Genomic DNA, 21,304 nt, shown 5'->3' with positions numbered 1-21,304 from the left:
TGGTAACTCCCTCCGTCTCTTTCGCTGGAAGCGTTATAAGTATTTTTTGAGAGAACAGAGAGAGATAAACACTCTCTCTCTCTCTCTCTCTCTCTCTCTCTTTTACCGAGATGAAAGAATTTTTATGGTACTAGTATGTAAAATGTTTATTGATAATTTCAGTTATTTAATAATAATAATAATAATAATAATAATAATAATAATAATAATAATAATAATAATAATAATAATAATAATAATATTAATAATAATAAAACTTTAATTACAAAATTCATAATGGTCGTATTTTAAAGAGATGAAAATGACCTTTCCATTTCACTTGTAAGGATAATTCCTCTTTCTTACTGAGATGAGAGAATTTTTATGGTAGATGCACGTGTTTATTATATTTTCAAATAATAATAATAATAATAGAAGTAGTAATAATACGATAACTAATTTCAAAAGAAAATTCTTCCCTTCGTCTCAAAAGAAAATTCTTCCCTTCGTCTTTTTCTGTATCAATTTCCCTACCTCATAACTCCAGTGACACTCGGAGCTTAACAATGCCATACAATGGTCAACGAATTTAATGGTTTTATGTAATCTCTCTCTCTCTCTCTCTCTCTCTCTCTCTCTCTCTCTCTCTCTCTCTCTCTCTCTCTCTCTCTTGTATTTTAATGAAAATATACTGTAATTTGTGAATACACAGTGTTGCACATGAAAAAAGTAAATTATTGATAATTTTAGAGATATGGCCCTAAGAAAAATTGCAAATTAGTGAAATTTTCCCTGTGGACATGTTTTCAAGAATGTCGTTCCGGGCTTACAACGATTTTCGGGTTACGACGCGTCTTAAGAACGGAACCCCGTCGTAACCCGGGGACTGCCTGTATTTGTTCGTGAGAGCAGGTGATTATGGGCAATATAGGGTAATTGGTGTATGAGTTCACTCTTGACCATTCTCTGTTACTTGGCTGCTCATGATTGGTCCCTGATTCTATATGTCCCCAGTCACATGTGTTTGTTTCTCATGAGTCTTGTAGGGAAGAGTTTGCCTCTTTAGACCATCGTAGTTCTCCAGAGTTATCTGTAATGTAGTCCTAGTTTGACCAAGTATATGCACCACTCAGTGCCATTCCACTTAGGACAGGCAGTGTGTGCTCCTCTAGCTTGCCTTGAATAGGTAGCTTGACGAGCCTGGCTACTTTGGTTTCCAGACTGTGACTCTGTGTCTGAAAATCATTCAAGGTATTTGTCACAATCATCAGAGCAGGGGGAAAGACCAGTAACCTGTGTCTCTCAGTTCCTGTAGAGGATCCATTTTGTACTGTCCTTGACTCTGCCAGACCCAACTGTCCCTTGCCCACAGAACCATGCAGGATGAGTTGGAGAGGCATTTTGTGAGGTCAGGTAGCTCAATTGTAAGTGCAATGGTCTCGGAGAAGTGACCAGTGCTACTCCTTGGCAACTAGTGCTCTTCATGAAACCCACCTAGGGTTCCACCAATGAGGCCACATCATCCTTTTGGTTGCCGTTGATCTCCACTTGCATGTGGTTTTCTTGAGAAGGTAGATTCTCTGATCTCCACATCAGAGAAGTCTTTAACCTCCAGTCATGCTGCCAGGCATCTTCCCCTACCTCTTGACATGACAGTTTAAGCACCATGTCCCAGAGGACACTTGAGACTTGGTTCCTACAGATAAACCTGCCTGTCGACAAACTGATAAACACCCATGGTTTTCATTGGCCTCCTGCAGAAGGAATCTCTCTCTTTTCTCTTCCAAAGTAGGAGCTATTGAATCTGTCACTGTGGTTGTATTCCAGGTTACATTCTTATTAGACTTGTGGCTCAACACAACTGCAGACTTGCCTCATCTATTGTTAGATGATGGGAACCTAGTGGAAGATATGCTTAACTCCTCTCCACCGGAGATTTTTGTTCTGCGATACATTTAAGGAAGGATGGAGCACATACCAGAGCAGCTTGTTTTTCTTGAGTGTGTGGACTTTTGAGAATTATTAACTGCACAGCATCCTTCATGGGTTCAGTGCATCTGGAACTACAAATATTATAAGATCAGTTGATGGGTTACTTGGTTGTGGTAATGAGCATAGCCAACAAGGAACGGTGGATGGTCTCCGTCATTCTATGCATGTTGCAACGCAGCTGCTTAAGTATGTACTGTGCCACACCATCAGGTGGTTGGCCAGATACATTTCACGATTTTGGAATGTAGTACTAGCCAATCAGCTCATTCACTTGTAGTGGTGACTGACCTGTTCACCACACAGCTAAACAGAAAGCTCTTGGGATTCTGCTAATCAGTACCAGACCCCTGGGGTGCATTTGTGGATGCCTGGTCAGACAAGTGATGACACAAGTGCAGCACACCCTCAGTCCCAGAATGACTCTGTTAGCCCTTCTTAGGCTATGAACCAAAAATTACCTCAATCTGATGGGCCCTTTCGTTAAGGCATTGAGAGAACTAACAGTATGGCCTATGTATTCCCTTTAGCATTTCCTGTGAAAGAAAGATTGTTCTCATAGGGTTGCACAGGAGACGTTGGATACCTTTAGAAGAACTACAGCAGGTACTTTATAAGAAAGGTGAGCCACCTCCTGTGGTTGGTAGCACTAGAGGGGTATCTCTCCGGTTACAGCTACTATTCAGCAGATGGTGCAGTGTCTAGTCTAATTCTGAAATAAATTCCTCTCTGTTTCTTCTGCTATTCAGCCCTTTTCCTAGTTACACTTTTGTTAATGCCAAGATTTTGTTCTTAGGCTAGGCATGCTAATTTGCTAAAAATTCAGTAGGACCTTGGTCCTCGACCGTGTCAGAACTCAAGATTATCAGATTTCAGTGTGAAATGTTGAGTAAATATTCCATTGCACCTAGAACAAAAAATTGGAATTTGACCCAATAAACCGTATGATTTTTTGAAACAAAAGTGTTTTGGTCAGTCGGGGCTAGTTGGCATTGTTCCCATGCGTCATATAAACCCCACTCAGCTGTGTATCAAGTGTTTTGGTCTAGTACATGTTTATACAGGCATTTTCTTAGTTTTTGGGTCTTTTTGTACTATATTTTGATTATGTATATCATGGGTCCCAAAGAAAACCATTGTAGACAACGTTTATGTATTATACCATGATAGGCTACAAGGGCAGCTCCTATTGTTTGTTTAAGTTTGTAAGTTTGTGATAGCAGACATAATTTGGTTTATATTTAATACTTTATTGATTTACTGTAATAATTAGGCTTGTTTTTCAATGTTTTATGATTAGCAAAAATTTTTGTGCTTACCCAATACAATACAGTACCTAGCCTAGCCTACAGCAGCTGGTCTCCCAGTGGCAATACACCATAGTGGATATAGGGCAGTTTTTTTTATACAGTATACATTTTATAAGAAAAAAAGTCTAATACAGTATGTTATTTGACTCTGAACTTATTTAATTGCAATTTTTGTGTAATGTTTTGTATAAAAAGCCAAGGTAAGGGTAATAACTGGTGGTCAAGATCAAATTAATCCATTTGCAGTTATTCATTATGGAAAAAATTTATGCGGATCTCAATTGAATCACGGATTAGTGCTGAGGAATCTTCTGATGTTAGATCTGACTTTTATGTTCCTATTATTTCGATGGCCCCCGTACTCCGTTCTCTAACTCCCACCATCTCCTTTACCTGGCTTCCATACTTCTGATCCCAACCTTGTTCCTAGTTTTGAAGCGAAGATTGACAAGCAGTTCACTTTACTGGTAGAGCCTATGGAACAGCTTGGCTCATCAGTGAAAGTCCCAGTGGACAGTGTGAATGTGTTGGAGTGCCCCATAGCGCAGAGTGCTAGTGAAGCATTGGTGGAGGAGGTGGTTGCTCATCCCACCGATTCTCCTTGGTGAAGGTCCTTGGCATACTTCCCTAAACCTGGGAGCAGTCAAACTGGTAGCCCAAGGGAAGTCGGTGTGCTCTGCCCATGGTCAGTCTCCCCCTCGGTTCAACCTGTTGATGTGTATCCCAGGTTGCAACCAAGAGCCATTGGAAAGGTCTCTCTTTGGATGTGCATGGTTTGTAGTTGAGCTCAAGGGATTCGTCCTCCAAGTGCCAGTAGTGCGTTGTGGACAAGTCTCACCCATTTTGAAGACATGCAGTTGATGTGTTGCTCCCTTCTTCAGTGCCTTACAAAAAGTTTAAGGATCCTGAGTGTCCATCTTGTAGTCAGTGGGACAATCTGTAGCATTTTTCTTCAGACCACCTCTTGGATGATGATGTACCCTTGGTGCCAAAATCTCATAAACGTTCCTCCAGGATTTTTGCTTCTTTGGAACTTTGTCAAGCTCCCGAGCATCCTACAGTACCTTTGGAGCACCCAGTTTTTCTAGAATGCTCAGAAGCATACATACTTTCAGTAGCACCTGAGCTTCCAGTAGTGCCCAAGTGCCCGGTAGTGTCTGAACATCCCATGGGAGTCAAGCGCTCATTGATGTCCGAGTGCCCAGATGTTGCACCTGAGCTAGTAGTGCTCTCAGGGCATTCATGGACATCTGCTCCCGTTTCTCCTTTGGTTCATGCTTCATCTTTGCTATTGTTGGTGTTGCAGATTTGCCTAGAGATGTCTTCTCTTGTACAGACACCTGCTGATGTGGATCCTTCTGCTGATCCCATTCAGAGTAAGCTAGACAACATTTTGAGCTTACTCCACAAGGCTCCTTCTGCTCCTCAGGGGCCTGCAGATTAACTTTGTCTCTGGTCTCTTCTGATGAAGAAGTCTCTATTGAGAATGCTGGTAGCCACCTTCTCAGGCTTCTTTTTGCCAGCAGCTCCATCTTTGCCTGCATTAGCCTTTTTCATGGGCATGCAACCCTCTGCCCCCACCAGGTTAACTAAAATGGTACTCATCTTCAGCGAAGAAGGCTCTCGATGAAGTGGATGGATGGTTCACAGAGAAAAGGGAACAAGGTGGAACTGCCTTCAGTTTTTCCCCTTCTAGGTTACCTATGAGAAGATACCTCTCATATGCTATTGAGAAGCGCCTTCCCTTGGAGTTTCTGCCTCCTCCCAGGAGAACTTCTTGGTATTGGTAGATTCAACCTAGAGATCTGCCTTTACTTCAGTGAAGGTCATGTTTTGTGGATCGGAATTGGTGCACCTTTTGACAAACCTCTTTAAAGTGTTTGAAGTGATGACATTCTTAGATAGGGCTGTTGGTGCCATGGTGTGCAAGATTAAGGACTGTCCCGTGTTACCCGACGATTACCCTTCAGATTGGCTTGGAGTACTTTCTTGTATTGACAAGGGAATCAGGTATACCTTTACTGGAAGTGGCCTCCCTTTATGCTTTAGGGATCCTGAAAAAAGAACTCTGGTGCTCATTTACAACCAAGAGTGTTACTCCATAGAGATCAGTTCTTCTGTACTCTCTCTTAGATTTATGTTAACTTTTCCCCCAAGCTACGGTTCCAACTATCATTTTTTATCTTCAAAAGAAGAGTACTCGGGATTTGTTGATCCAGTTGTCCACGTGCCCTAGAGAAGCTCCTTCTGTTAGTTCCTGACAGCTTCTGCCAGCACAGATACAGCCCATTTGGAGTAGACAAAGGACCTACTTTAGACCTAGAGGAAACATCCGTTTCTCATCATGTCCTATTAAGAAGTCCTTCTCAAGATAGTCCTCTCACAAGTGAGGCACTCATCCTCCATACTCAATTTGGAGCCAGACTCCTTTAATTTTGGGAGCATTGGAAGGAGAAGGGCGCAGAGCCTTGGATCATCAGTGTCCTGAAAGAGGTTTATGACATCCCCGTTATGAAGAAACCTCCCTTAGTCAACACACCTGTTGTATTGACTGCTCACTCCACAGTCTCAAAGAGGAAGGGCCTATGGAGGTAGTAGAGGAAATTTATTCTCCAAAATTTTACAAGTACATGTTTGGTGTTCCCAAGGCATCAGGGCTGGAGGCCCGTTCTCAATGTCAGTACCCTGAATGTCTTCATTCAGAAGACAAAATTCATGGAGATGAACCAACCATTCCTGACATCCATTCGCCAGGGAGATTGGATGACATCCATCGATATGCAGAGCAACTACTTCCACTTCCCGAGCTATCCGGACTCAAGGAAGTTCCTCAGGTTTGCCTTCGAAGGCAGGGTCTTTCAGTTTCACGCCCTGTGTTTCGGGCTCTCAACAGCTCCCAAAGTTTTCACCATACGGCTCCCCATGCAAAGTGGCTTCATCTAATCAGAATCAAGATTTCCATTTACATACCCTTCTTTTAGCTCAGGATTTAGGCCTTCTCATTAATATGTACACAAAAATCCCAACTGACTTCCTCTCAGAGGATTCATTATTTAGTGATGATGATAGACTCAATTTTTGGGCTTTTCCATCCCTGAAAAGAATAGGCATGCCTGAAGACAGTTAACAAGATTCTGACTCTCGACATGCTCAGCTAACAGATGGATGAGTCTTCTGGGGCACTCTGTTGTCTATAGAACAGTTTTTCTCCCCAGGCAGGCTCCATTTGAGACCCCTGAAGTATTTTTTAAGGGTCAGTTGGGACAGAAAGAGCCTCCTGGACTCGTTCATGTTTTATGTTACATCCGAGATAAAGGAAGATCTTCTGTGGTTGAACTCCAAAAGAAGATTGTCAAAAAGAAAGTCCCTCCTCCCTTGGAACCCCAGCCTAGACCTCTTGAGATGCATCAGTTCCAGGCTGGGGAGCTCCTCTGGGGAGCAAGGAAATCTCAGGAACATGGTCTTGGGAGCAAAGATCTTGGTGTATAAATGTCAGAGTTGAAGGCAGTACAATTAAGCCTTCAATTCTTCCTTACCAAAGTGTACAACAAGACAGTAGTAGTCCACTCAGACAGTACGACTGCTCTGTCTACCACACACACACACACACACACACCAGGGGGAACTCACTCTTTTGCCCTGTACGAGGCAGTGAAGACCACCTCCTCTGATCGGACCAGAATTGCACTCAAATTGTCTTGCTTTGTTCAAGGGAAGATAAATTGAGGTGCCAGAAACAGGTTCTCTCCATGGAATGGACCCTAGATTCTCAGGTCTGCCTAGATCTTTGGAGGCTTAGGGGAATACTGATGGTGGATTTGTTCACCTCCTCCAGAAACCATCATCTTCCTCCATTCTGTCGCCAGTCCCAGATCCTATAGGTTGGGCATAGATGCAATGTTGCAGGACTGGTTTGAGATCAAAGATCTGGTATGCCTTTCCCCCGTTCAGCAAGGTGAGGCAAATGAATCAACAAATTTCAAACTATTTTGGCTGTTGATTTCCAGACCTTGACCTGTTGGTGGATTCTCCGAGGCTGCTTCCTCAAAAACCACAGCTACTTAGATAGCCACACTTCAGATGTTTTCATCTGGCCCTGACAGGTTACAAATTGTCAAGAGATTGCTCAGAAAGGCTATTCAACAGCAGCTTCAGAAGCTATTGCCAAATGTAGAAGACAATCTTCTGACAAAGTATATCAGACCAAGTGGACGATCTTTAGTGCCTTGATGTAGAAGGTACTATATCTCCTCTACTCTGGTCCCCCCATATTCGCGGGGGATGCGTACCAGACCCTCCCTGTGAATAATTGGAACCCCTATAATAAGCTTAAAATGGCCTATTTTGTTAGTTAAAATTCAAGAAAAACCCACCAAAAATGTTTATACCTGGCTTTTTAAAAAGTTTTCTCACAAAAAGTGCATTTTATGATGAAGTTGATAAAAAAGAGGAATTTGTAGATATTTCTCATAAAAAAGTACCATGATTACATGAATTTCCCACGAATAATGGGTGGATATGTTCCAGAGAGAAATCTGAATGCGTGAGTCCGCAAATCTTGAGAACGCGAATATGGGGGCCCACTGTATGGGACAAATAGCAGATTTTTTTTGCTATACATATTTAAGAACATCTAGAAACCTGTCCACCTCCATGTTCAAGGGTTATAGAGCCATGGATTTGTCCTTTAATCTAGATTTGTCAGACCTCATTAAGCCCTTTATGACCTCCAAACAAAAGGAGGTGCCTGTTTTCTTCTGGAATTTAGATGTGGTTTTAAAATGGTTGTCTGGACCTCGTTTGCAAGACCTGACTTAAAAGACCCTTTTTCTGGTTTCCTTAGTGTTACGAAACGCGAGGTCCGATACAGGTTCAATAATATAATAAACGAAAGAATTCAACACCAACAGTTGAAACTAAGGATACGAATATAGAGAGAAACACAAACAGAACAAAGGTTTATTTACAAGCTTACTAACAAAGGTAAATGCAGAATGGTTTCTCCTATTTACATAAAAAAAGTAAAATCTTACAATGCGTGAACTGGGGAAACAGTGAGGTAATGAAAATACTTGCTGGTCAGTTTTGCAGCTGTCGAAAATCAATGCTCAAAGCGATGGCTTCACAAAGAAGAACTAGAACTTCGGACATCTTCTTGACTCCGTACTGCAGAGAGCAACGTCTATTCTTGATACTCTAAGGGCTGGTTACTCTTCAAAACCACTTGTGAGACGTTTCTTCTCTGAAGGGTTGCTCAATCGTCTGAATATCTCCCTTTGCGACTACGGACGACTTAATTTCTGTCTCTCTCTCTCTCTCTCTCTGTGGACGACTTGACTCGACTCTGACCACTTTCTTGAGCGCCTTCTCCCTCTCTTATCCTTCGTCTGTTCCTTCTTCTCTTATATCTCTCCGATGATCTCTCACTGATGATCTGATCTCTCACTGATGATCTCTTCTCTCACTGATGGTCTCTGCTCTCTCCTACTTCGTCAGTCGTATATATACGGCGACCTGGAGGAGGGGTCTACGGGGGCGGAGCATGAACGTCACAGACTCCCAAGATGACAGGAAATTTTTAGAAAGATCTAGACAAAATGTTGCATCATAATATGTAGTGTTCCTAACAACATGTCGGCGCCTGTTGAGTTCCAAACCCCACTTGACAATTCTAGAACAATCATGAGAACAGGCACCTCCAACACGTGCGCAAATGCCCCTTTACTGCAGACCTTCTCGAAGAAGATGCATTTTCCTTTCCTTTAATTTATCATCCTTTGCCATAAAGCGATTACCATGACACTTAATTACAGCAAAATGGGTCAGAAAAGTTCATGCCTTGGACAAGGAAGTGGGCTTCTCCCAAGGGAATGCAGTATGCTCTTATTCCCCAGGATTCTTGGCCAAGAATGAGTCTTCTGCTCAGCCCTGGTCTTGTTCTTTTTTTATTAATAGCCCGACTGATATACTGGGTCGAAATGATGAAGAGAGAGTTTTATGTCCTGTGAGGTCTTTGAAGTATTACCTTCACAGAACTAAAGGTATTTGTGGTCCGTCAGGCAGTCTATGGCATTCAGTTAAAAACCCTTCCTGACCTCTAAGAATGCCCTGGCATTCTTTCTCAGGGACCTTATCCTGGAAGCTCACTCTGTAGTTGAAAAAGACTTTTTCTTATTTGTAATGTCAAAGCTCATGAAATAAGAACTGTTGCCACTTTGTTGGCATTCAGATGCATATTATCTCTGTCTTCAATTTTACAAAAGATTTTTTGGAAATGATAGTCAGTTTTTGCATCCTTTTGCTTACCTGAGATTGAAACTATATATGATAAGTGCAGTACCTTGGGTCTGTCTTTATCAGCTGGTGTGGTGTTGGGAAAGGAAGCATAAGAAGCACCACTTCCTTACTTTTAATCTTTGCCTTGTCATAAGATGTTGAGTCACTTACAGCTTGGAGGTACGAGGTGCCTGGAGTACTCTCCATTACTTTTTATGGTAGGGTGGTGGATGTGTTTTTGTTTTTGGGTATAGGTGACTGTGTCTTTTCTGGTTGTATTGTGGCACTGTGCCCTGGGCAGAGGCAACTTGTTTTGTCTTTGTTAACCATTGGAATTGTCCTTCACTGTAGAGTACTCACTGAAGTAGTAGGTGTTTCATGGCTATATCACTACGCCACTACGTGATAGAATGAGCACCAACCAGAGGCAGTCTCTGCCTGCAGCAGTGCTCTTATCAGGTAAGGAAACAACAAACATTGTATTAATGTTGGCAATCTCCTAGTATGTATTCTCAAATTCTTTACCATTCCTAATGTTTTTGGGTAGATATGTCCATATATGTATCCAACCTCCTGTCAGTGTGGCAATCAGCTATGTAATTACTGGGTAAGTTACCTGTATAAATATGACATTTTTATGATAAACTAAAGTTTTTTATACCATACATACCCAGTAATTAATTATATGATTGGAGCCTTCCCTCCGTCCCCTTCCATGGGCATTAGGGGCATAAACAGACTTGTTTTTTTTTTTGCAAAGTTGTTCCTCTCTTTCCGCCTGTAATTACTGGGTAAGTATACAATATATTTTATCATAAAGATGTCATTGTTGTTGATAAAAAAATTTTAACACTGTAAGTACAGTATTTTGATGAATTTTTGCTTAGTTAATCCCTTTATGAATGTTTGTTATGTAGTTTATATGACCTAACAATAAATATTTTTTTTATTAAGATTTACAGAATCATGTGGGGGTTACCCATTCTTGTATGCTGACACCTTCATGACCAGAGAAGAATTTGAGAAAATGTTTGACTTGACTGCTTATGAAAATGTACGCCAAAAATATCATGCTGTGGGAGCCTTTCCTCATCTACATGACAAGGTAATGATAACATTTTGGGCATATCAGGCAATGCCTGTAGTACATTGTGTATTAATGTTGTGGATTCATTGTAAGAGCCATTAATAGTCAGTTTTTTTATTGATCAGAAAGAATTTATAGATTAACAATCTAAAGTACTTAAAACCAGACCACCAAGCAATTTTATGCTACTATAGGGCTGGACTGAAGAATTGTTTTATTGAATTAGATTATGCAGATGATTATTGGTTTAACTGAGTCATGTTTGAGAACCGTTGTGTGCTGATCCAAAGATTTGTTCATCATTGAGGTGAATGTTGGAGCAAGGCAAAGTTGTGGGTGTTGGACAGTGTGTTGAGAGGAAAATAAAAGACCAAAAGTTCTGCAACTGCAAAGAACCTATGCTAAATGTTTACAGTTTGCGAAATGGCAGCTAAAAACTGCAGCAAGACAATTCAAGAATTTAGACACTCAGGCTGATCCAGGGGGAATCAGTAAAAGTTGAAAGTAGAAAACAATGCAATTGGGCACTATAAAGGGATGCAGACATTGTACCATGCAAAATGATGTAGGCAGAAATGTAAAGGATGGATTTAAGCGACGCTTTCGAGAATTTGATTTTGCAACACTGATACTTCAGTGATACAAGTGACTTAAAAATCTTACTTATATCCGTTTGTCCTAGTCACTAATTTTCCTTGCTTTCCATTAATTTCTTCTCTCCTGTCAATAAAAGGCTTTACTAATTTCCATTTTTTAGGTTATATAACTAGCTCTCTCACTCTCTCTTTCTCTCTTCCTTATAGGAAGCAGTAGGATGTCTCTCATTTCCTTTTTGTTATGAATCGTAACAATTTTCTTTCCCATTTTTATTTGTTTAATTTAAGTGCAGATGCAGCAAGATACCCTACCAAACAATAAATGTGTTTACAATAAAAAAGAATGCCATTATTAACTCAAGAGTTGCTAAAACGTTACCACAAACCTTAGTTTCTAAAACAATATATCATTAATGTAAAATATTTCTCTGGAAGTGCAATTAATGCAGTGTTGATTAATAAATCTGAAAGTACCTCAGACATTTCACTCACAAATTCCACAGATCAGTTCTGCTTAAAAACAAGAAATCACAAATCACAATGACAGAGACAACCTGACAGATTGCTCCTAGCCTATTTTCAGTTATTTATTGAGTTCTAATAGAACATGTGTAGGTTTCTCTCATTTGATTGGCATTATGCTTTGTTTGCAAATGACAAATAGCAGATAAAACGGTAGCGTGTTTGTTACCATATACCTGGTACAGCATATGTGAATATGAAAGTTTTTTTAATGATGTTGTAGCATTCATTTAATATTCCTAACTACTATATTTCTATAATATTCAGTGCTTTACTTAGATTTGTTTACATATAAAAACAAGTAGCTAATGAGTATTACCAACAGGCAAGGAACATTAGTTGGTGAAAACTAAGGAAATGAAACGAGCATTAGTCTGCTGGATGTTTTATAGAATTTGAGGAGTTACTGACATTTCAGGTACTTAAATAATATTCAACAGAACTTTGGTACATCTAGTATCTATCCAGTCTTCTAGTGTTGCCAGATAAAGCAACATCATAGACTTCAAGAATCATTACATTTGGTTTGCACATGAAGTTGCAACATATAATTTATTACATAAAAATGTGTTGTTCACACGTGAACAAATCTTCGGTCTTAACAATAGGATAATGTAAGAATCATTACATTTGGTTTGCACATAAAGTTGCAACATATCATTTATTACATAAAAATGTGTTGTTCACACGTGGACAAATCTTCGGTCTTAACAATAGGATAATGTCTAGCGCCTAGCTGGATCTGGTAAAATGCAGATGAAAGCAAGGAATATTGTGAGATCTGGCAATGCGTGTGTATATTGGGTGAAGAGTGGTCAAGGACCACTCACCCATCAGTCTTTTCTTAACTGCCTGGACGAGAGTAGTGGTTGACCTCTCTCGGCCTTTACCCGGGTCATTGCCCTTTTCGCTTATGTTTTAGTGTGTGTGCTATTATTATGGCTTCTTCTGCTCCATCTCAGCCTCGTCAATGTGTGTGCCCCGGAACTCCAGGTCTTCTGTGTACTCGTTTTTTGGCTTCGGCTGCGACCGACCCCCACATCACTTGTAGTAGGTGTCACTCTAACGTTTGTACAATAATGAATTCCTGCACAGAATGCCGTGCATGGTCTAGAGAGCAATGGAAGTTATTTTAAGGTTAGAGGGAGCATCGTAGGGTTTCTACTCTTCCTTCGTGGGAGGGTTTTTCTTCTCCTTTTCCTGATGCTTCATCTCCTGCGGCTGTCACACCCCATACTAGTGTTGTGCCTTTGTCCCCTTCCTTTTCTTCCATCAATTCATCGTTGGAAGTATCAGGAGGCCCTCAGGCTGATTTATGTAATGTCGCCCCTTCTTCTTCAGGAGTTAATTTGATTCCCGAGAGGGAGGAGCCTTTTTCATCATTGTCTTTTATTTCAGAGTCAGAGGCGTCCAAAATGGCGGTGCTCTTGGGTATGCTTGGGCTACAGGCTCCACCGTCCTTGGAGGGTTTGGTGATGCACTTCATGGATGCTCGCTACCCCCCTCCTCATGCTGTCCAGGCCCTCCCCCTCCTCCTGGCCTCGTATTCGTGGGTAGCTGAGGTCAGCCATTTTGTTTTGCTCAGCCAGTGACGATTGCCACTTCTTCGAGTCAGAGGGAAGCCGTGGTGTCAGCCCTGCTAGTGACATCATGGGGTCAGTCATTTTGTATCCCTCCACCAGTGGGGTCTGTTGTCTCCAGTTGTCTCCACTGTGCTGCCTCGCTCATCTGTGTCGTCATCGTTTGCTGCCGTGATGTCATCTCTGCCATCCAGTTTGGTGCATCTACTTTCCGTGTTGTCGGACCCTTTTCTTGCTGATCCGTCTGAGGCTTTATGCTTGGTGGTTCTTAAGAGATTGGACTCTGTTTTAGAAGATAAGTTGGCTGCCATGTCAGCTGGGAGGACTGGAAGCAAGCGTGTTGCATTGCCCCTGCCTCCTGCGAAGAGATTGTGTAAGGAGCCAGTGCTGTCTTCTTCTCCTCCCCCATCTCTGCATCGTCGTTGTATCAAGCGTTGGAAGGCTAAGGACTTTGCCCTTTCTTTGTCTACGAATGAGGAGCAGCACGCCCTTGTTCCTGAGAGTGTTGGTGTTTCAGAGAGTGTTAGTGTATCTTCCCCTGTGTGATCTGCAGTGGCTGCTTCGTTCTCTGCATTGAGTCGCAAGCGCGTTGCAACCTCCCTCGTTCGTGCCCATGTTACAGGTGCTCCCACTTCTCCTTCTCCAGGGCCTATTCATCACCGTAAAGATCTCAAGGCGCCTGTCAAGAGGTCAAAGGTGGTGAGCGCAGAGTTGGTACAGCAGGAGTGTTTGTCTGCCCCTCTCCCTGGTACTTCCAGGAGTTTGGCTCTGAGGGATTCTCATTCTATCTAGAGTATTCAGGATTCCTCACCAACACATGTTCATACGTCGCCATGCCGTGCCTGTTTCGCAGCCATGTTAGAGGGTCATCTGTTGGACCGAGTGCGTAGTGATGTCCCTAGTGTTGTGGTTGGTTCATTGCGGGAGTTGGTGCTTGGATCCAGGCCAGACAGGTTAGTTGGTGTTTTGGGCTCATTGGCTGCTGGTTCTTTTGTTAATTTAAATGAGGAAGGCGCTTTAAATAAGCCTGCACATCCGTCTCATCGTCGGTCTCCGTTGCCAGAGCAGGAGGAGTGAGACATGCAAGAGTTTTCGTCTTCCTTTACAGAAGTTGTCGATCTTATTCGTGGATTCAAAAACTTGGAGAGTAGGACTCAGGCTCAGTCATCTTACACTCCTTCCTGCTTGGAAGCCTTGCTGGGAGCTACGCAGGATCCCAAGTCATCGTTTCAACTTCCCTTGTCGGGGCACGTCCAGTCAGTCTTGCATAAGGTTAATGCCTCTGTTTCAGATTAGGACGGTTCGCTTCGCGCTAGGGGCTCTGCCAAACTGCTACTCCCGCCTCTCATGAGGCATAGGAACTGCTATGCTACGAACTCTGCTTTTTTGATGTTGAGTCATCTTACCAGGACGTCATTCGTCCGAAGCCGAGATTGACTTTGGACCAGGTGAGGTCGGTGGCTCCATCCTTCTCCACTGGATGCCTCAGCGTGGGAGTCTGGCAGTCTCCATGTTGCATACGGTTTCTTGGCTGGACTTCTGGTCTACCGTCATTGCCAAGATAGCTTTTGACAGGTTCCCAGAGGGATTGGTGAGTGCTTCCTCTCTTGTCAGTTTGTTGCAGTCTGAAGGCAAGGCATTTTTGTATCTGGCTCACCTCAGTGTTAATTTATGGGCTAACCTTCTCCTGATTGGAGAGATGCGGCTTTATCCAGGATGGAAAGATCAATTGACCCTGAGTCCTTGCTGGCATTGAGGAATGGAGATATGTTGGAATCACCATTTGTGTTCCCTTGGACCGAGCTGGATGATGTGATAGACCGGCGCCACGCTGACACCAAGGACAGATTAGTGCACTAGGCTGTGTCTAAGTCGGAGTCTCCTCCTCCTCCTCCTCCTCCTCCAACCCCCCCTCCCCCCCGCCGCCCAGCAGCAGTCACGAAGACCGTCGCTTGGTAGGCCATCAAGGAGTTTGGTTTCAGTAGTGCCTCCCCGTTTGTCCCAGCCTACGTCAGGGGACCAACATCCCTTTCGCTCCCGTTCCTTTAAGCCAAGAAGGGGCCCCCAGGGCAGAGGTAAAGGGGGTCTTCGGTAGGTTAGGCATCTCTCCCTTGCCTGTGCCATGGCTGGGTGGGTTGCCTGGTGGGCCTTTGGGTGGTAAATGTCCTTTGGGTGGGGTATCTACTGCCATTCGACTTCTCTCCCCCTCTCTCGGACAAGCCGCAGCTCATGAGGGTGTATCCTCCAGATTCTTTGAAGTTCTTGGCTCTCAGGGAGTAAGTGCAGAAGATGCTGGACAAGGATGCGATAGAGGAAGTATTGTGTCTGTCACTGGGGTTTTACAGTCACATCTTCTTGGTGCCCAAGGCGTCATGAGGTTGGAGACCTGTGATTTACTTATCCACCTTGAATCACTTCATCAGGAAGACCAGGTTCAAGACAGAGACCCCACGCTCAGTGCTGGCAGCTGTGAGGGAAGGCAACTTCATGCTGTCAATAGACTTGAGGGACGCATACTTCTAGATCCCTGTTCATCCAATGTCTAGAAAGTTCTTTTGCTTCTCTCTCAGAGATAAGGTCTTTGAGTTCAAAGTCCTGTACTTCAGGCAGACCACAGCCCCTCAGGTGTTCACAAGAGTCTTCTCTATTGTCTCAAGTTGAGCCCGTGCTCAGGGGATCCGTTTGCTGAGGTACCTCAATGATTGGTTGGTCTTGACAGGTTCCAGGGAAAAGCTGCTACAGGACAGAGATCATCTGCTTCGGTTTTGTCTGGAACTGTGCATCATGGTCAGCCAGGAAAAGTCAAACCTCATACCAGTCAAAAGATTTTGTACCTGGGCATGGTCAACGGTACAGCGGTTGCAAGAGTTTTCCCATCTGATCAGAGGTTGGAGAAGTTGCGAGTGGTGGAGTGCGACTTCCTGTCGGAACCACATCAGTCAGCTCATCAGTGGCAGGTTCTTCTGGGAGTTTTGTCTTCCTTGGAGAAGCTGGTCCCTCATGGGCGTCTTCATCTTCAGTCTCTACAATGGAGACTTGGGGAATTCTGGTATCTGGCAGGGGACTCACCCCTGTTAAAGGTTCCTCTGTCTCTGGAAGTGAGAGAAGGCCTTCATTGGTGGTTGGACGACTGAAATCTTTTGAAGGGTGTCCCTCTGCGTTCTCTCCCACTGGACTTCCTTTTGTTTTCAGACACCTCCCTCGCAGGTGGGGGGCTCAATTAGGTGGCCTCATTGCCTCAGGCATTTGGAGTTTGGAGGACAAACAGCAGCATATCAGCGTTGGGCAGTTTAAGGCAGCTTTCCTGTGTCTGAAGGAGTTTCAGGAGAAAGTAGAGGGTCATTCTGTCGTTCTCATGTCGGACAACACCACGGTGGTCCCCTATGTGAACAAGCAGGGAGGTCTGGTTTCACGTCAACTTCACGCCTTGACCGTTGAGGTTCACCAGTGGGCGGTCAGCAATTCAGTAGAGCTCTCTGCTAGGTATATCCCAGGTAAATGGAATGTGGTCGCAGACAAACTCAGTCGTCGGGATCAGATCCTAGGCACAGAGTGGTCCCTTCATCAGGTAGTAGCAGACAAGCTCTTCCAGTTTGGGGGAGACTTATGCTGGACCTTTTTGCGACTCGATTCAACAGGAAACTGGAGATATTCTGTTCAGTGGTTTCAGATCCTTTAGTGTTAGCAAAGGACGCATTCCAACATCCCTGGGATAACCTGGAGGCCGGCTGATGAGTTCGCAGGGTCTCAGGATGTCTTTGGTAGCCCCTCTGTGGCCTCAGGCGGAATGGTTTCCACTGCTGTCGTTGTTGTCGGAGGTTCCGAGGGAAATTCCCCCTTGGTGGCATCTCCTTTGTTAGCCACATGCAGAAAGGTTCCACCATTCAGTTGAATCCCTGTCTCTTCACGGTTGGAGGCTATCAAGTATCTCCTCTGAGCGAGAGGCTTTTCTTAGAGAACAGCAGAGCATATGTCCAGCAGTCGCAGAAGGTCGACCTCTACAGTTTACCAAGGCAAATGGGTGTTCTACTGCGAATGGTGTCGCAAATGGGGTTTTCCTCCATTCGCAACCTGTATTCAGTGCATAGCATACTTTTTAACCTTCCTCAGAGATGAGAAAAGTTTGTCCGTTTCTGCCATTAGTGGCTACAGGGCGGCCCTGAGTTTAGTGTTATGCCTTAGAAGTATCGACATCTCGTCCTGAGAACTTTCCTAGCTAGTTAAGGGGTTTGAGCAATCGAGTTCCCCTAGGGAGCTCAAGCCTCCAACGTGGGATGTTTCCTTGGTTCTGAGAAGCTTCACTAAGGGTCCATATGAGCCTTTGCGTCACTCATCTGACAGGAACTTGATGCTCAAGGTGGTTTTCCTCCTGGCCTTGGCACTTTCGAAGAGAGTGGGAGAGCTGTACAGTCTAAGCTATGATGCGAAGCACACCACGGGTTGGGGTCGGTGTCCTTCGAATTTGTCCTGGAATTCGTGGCCAAGACCCAGAATCCCTCTGTGCACGATGATAGGTTCACTTCCTTTTCCATTCCATCACTGAATGACTTAGTGGGTGGTGATGCTCAAGAGCTTTTGTTGTGCCCTGTCCAAGCCCTGTGCTGTTTTCTTAAAAGGAAACGGCACCTTAGACCAGGCTGCCGCAGACTTTTTGTTAGCACAGGACGTACAAAGAAACAGGTGTCGAAGAACACTATCTCTTTTTGGATACGGGAAGCCATCAGACAGGCATACTTGTCTCTTGATGATCATTTACTACAGTAAGTTTTTGGTTTATGTCGTATTATGGTTAGTCCTCTCTCTCTCTCTCTCTCCCAGTATACAAACAGTAGTTTAAAGAGAAAACACAGAATGCATTTACGCATACTGTATTATTGATATAATCACCATAAAAATATTTAAAATCCATCCAAATTTCTTATGTAGGCAACTTAAAACCTCCAGGCTTCAGTATTGTAGCAGTTTTTATGGGACAACGCATAATCGTATCTCTCTCTCTCTCTCTCTCAATGAAATATGAATTATGTATCACAAAATTATATGTATGAAATTAAAAATAATTCCATTAATAAATTAGTTTGTTATATAAACAAAATTATTTTCCTAAATAATTCTTTTGGTAATAGGCGTCATCAAAGCTACTGTGAATACATCCTGGTTTACAATATTCCATGATCAAAATCCACTATAACTGGTTCACTTAAGGTAGATTCTTGGGTGAGCTCTATGCCTACGAGACGTTTGTCTGGCGGCCGCTGATTGGCTGGGAGCTGCCTACCAGCCAATCAGCGGCCGCCAAACAAACGCCTCGTAAGCAGAGGGCTCTTCCAAGAATCTACCTTAAGTGAACCAGCTATAGTCACTACACTAATGAATTGGCTAATGACCACTTTCTTGATCATATTCTCAGCTTTATACATCTATATTGTGTACTCTAGTAGACAATGCTTTGATTTCAAAGTATTTTTTTTTTTTACAAAATACATACATAACTATATAATTTCTTAACTAAAGGAATTTTCCAAAATTCCTATTTATTATTCTATTATATTTTTCCAGATTAAACCTGAGATTGATGTATTTGCAATTGGAAAGGAATACATAGACCCATTATAATTCAACAATGGTAGTATCATGTTAAGGTATGTAACACTTAAATCTTAGTGACTTAATTATTAGTGACAAGAATTTTAAATGCTGTAATATATTTTCAAGATTTAAAGTTCCTTACTTTGGCAATGGAATGTAAACATGTATTGTAAGGTAATTATTGTAATTATTTTAACATTCATTTTCACTTGAAAGCGATAGCAGCACTTCCAACAGCTATTCAAAATCAGGTTTGAACTACCTATTTTGGTAGTTGCTGTGAGCCTTTGTAGGAGTTACTCAGTCCCCCTAGGGTTCCATCAGACAGACCAACAATATCAAAGAATGCTCTCTTAGTTGGTATTGGCCAGAATAGTGCCTTTCATCTGACAATGATAGAATATTAAAGGACTCAAGGCAAGAGGGCTCTTTCCCATGCCTGCAGCAACTGTATGGCTAGCATTTTCATAGCAAAAGACTTGCCACCGCCACTCTCATTGTGTGTGTGTGTGTGTGTGTACCCAGTTATTCCACTTGTTCTTCTGACAAATGTAGCAACAGTGTGCAGATTAGCTGAGATCCATACTATTCACCAGGTCTGTGAAAGAAAAAGTTACCAAAAATTCCCATGCCTTTTGGTCTGGGAAAGCAGATAGGATTAAGGACTCAGAACAGCGACCAAAAATAGGGTTTACCTTCATCAAACCTGATTTTGATAGTAGTTGCTGTTCATTTTCACAGGAGCATTCAAAAGAAATTGACAGGTGACAAAATGTCCTTGATCCTCATTATAAAATTCCATTGACCCAGAAGAAATATTGGTTCAAGGTAAAATCTTATAAGTAATTACTGATCTTTCATTCACGATACCCATTAAGGCTTAAAAGCCTGTATATGTGTTATTCAGCGTATGTGGTTCTTAAGTGACTTACCTAATTATGCCAGACTGGAATACAGAATTATTGTGCCTCCTCCTTGGCCATATCTCAGAATTACCATGGGATCAATTTGCTTGATGTCTGGCCATGGGCATGAGTAGTAGAGTAACACTGCCTCAAATGGCCTCCAAAGACAGTGATGCACCCACTTCCTGGACATCATGAGACCCAGGTAGGGACTGGGGTTACGCCTTTGTAACTAGGAACACTAAAATAATTCTCAGCCCATGCAGAGAGAGTGGCTTGTTTCTGATAGGATGTAAGGAAAGGACCATCTGGGATGTTTAACATGACCTCTAGGTAAACCTCGAGAGTTTGGACTGGGCATATTATTTTATCTGCAATACTGAGTTCCTTTAGAAGAATAGGGAAACTCTTCTTCAAAGGGTCCTAATTGTTGGCCAGAAATGAGACCAGGAGACAACAGTGACAGCTAGGTGTGTGGGTGATAATGCATTGTCCCCATCTAAGAGATAATCAGGGAGTCAAGAACACTGCCCTGTTGGGGCACATGAGTTGTAGTTGCACTAGGACTGCTGAGCTGAGATGACTGGGCCCAAAGAATCTTATTCAGGGACCTTGTAATGAGAAGTCTTGCAGAAGCCAGTCTTTGTGATGCAAAGGACCAGAGAAGGGGAATTTAAAATTTCTATGTACTACTACTTGAGTCTCAGATGGAGGCTAGATCTACCCGTGACATGAACTGTTACAGAATCAGGATTCACCGCAAATGCCTTAGGAAAAGCATGGAATGGATCAGGAACCTCTGCAGGTCCTTCCTTATTTTGGTTTAAGCCTGGAAAGGATGACAACTGATTGCAAAGGATATCCCAATAAAGTCCCAGCCACACAAACTCCCTATTGGATGGGAGTTGGGATGTATTCCAGTTTATCATGGAACCTCTTGATTTGAGTCTTTTGACTACCACTTCCAAATTTAGTAGGCACCCCTCTTCAGTGGCGCCCCTGATTAGCCAATCATCTAGGTAGGATACCAGTTGAATTCCTTTTTTATGAGTTCCTGGATAATTATTGCTGCTAATTTCATGAAGGGCATGACCTTGAATTTGCATCTGCCCTTACTTATCTGTAAACCATGGTAGCCACAGTAAATGGGAACTTTCCCATTCAAAAGTGGTTTCCATTCCATTGTGAAATTGACATATACTTAGATAGTGGAGATAAGTAACTATTTCTTACCCTTCCCAGTAACTGCAAAGTTCTTAAATTCTGCTTACACATGATTAATTGTTATAGAAGTGAAAGGGCAGAAAGCTGGTGCCACTGAAAGGCGGGGATTGGTTCTCCAGGATTTTGGAGATACCATAATTTCCATTAAAATGGGAAAAGTGTTGCCTCAAGGACTTATTTTATTTTATTTTTTTACTATAATACTAGCACAGAGGATGACTGTGTTCTCTCGTGGTTTCTGAAAGCC

General features: G+C 42.8%; 1 protein-coding gene across 1 annotated transcript in view; it reads left to right on the top strand.

The window, feature by feature from the left end:
* The window catches only part of LOC135220841 (delta(24)-sterol reductase-like), a 55,372-nt gene extending 36,383 nt beyond the window's left edge, over positions 1-18,989 (top strand). The window contains exons 3-4 of the mRNA XM_064258402.1: positions 10,509-10,659; positions 18,899-18,989. Of these exons, the coding sequence (XP_064114472.1) occupies positions 10,509-10,659; positions 18,899-18,955 (208 nt within the window). The 3' untranslated portion in view covers positions 18,956-18,989. The remainder of the gene's footprint in view (positions 1-10,508; positions 10,660-18,898) is intronic.
* The last annotated feature ends 2,315 nt before the right edge of the window (positions 18,990-21,304 follow it).

This window comes from Macrobrachium nipponense, chromosome 2, assembly GCF_015104395.2.
Source record: "Macrobrachium nipponense isolate FS-2020 chromosome 2, ASM1510439v2, whole genome shotgun sequence".
NCBI classification, from domain to species: Eukaryota; Metazoa; Arthropoda; class Malacostraca; order Decapoda; family Palaemonidae; genus Macrobrachium; species Macrobrachium nipponense.
The sequence above is the reverse complement of the archived record's forward strand: the minus strand, read 5'-3'. Positions and strand labels throughout refer to the sequence as shown.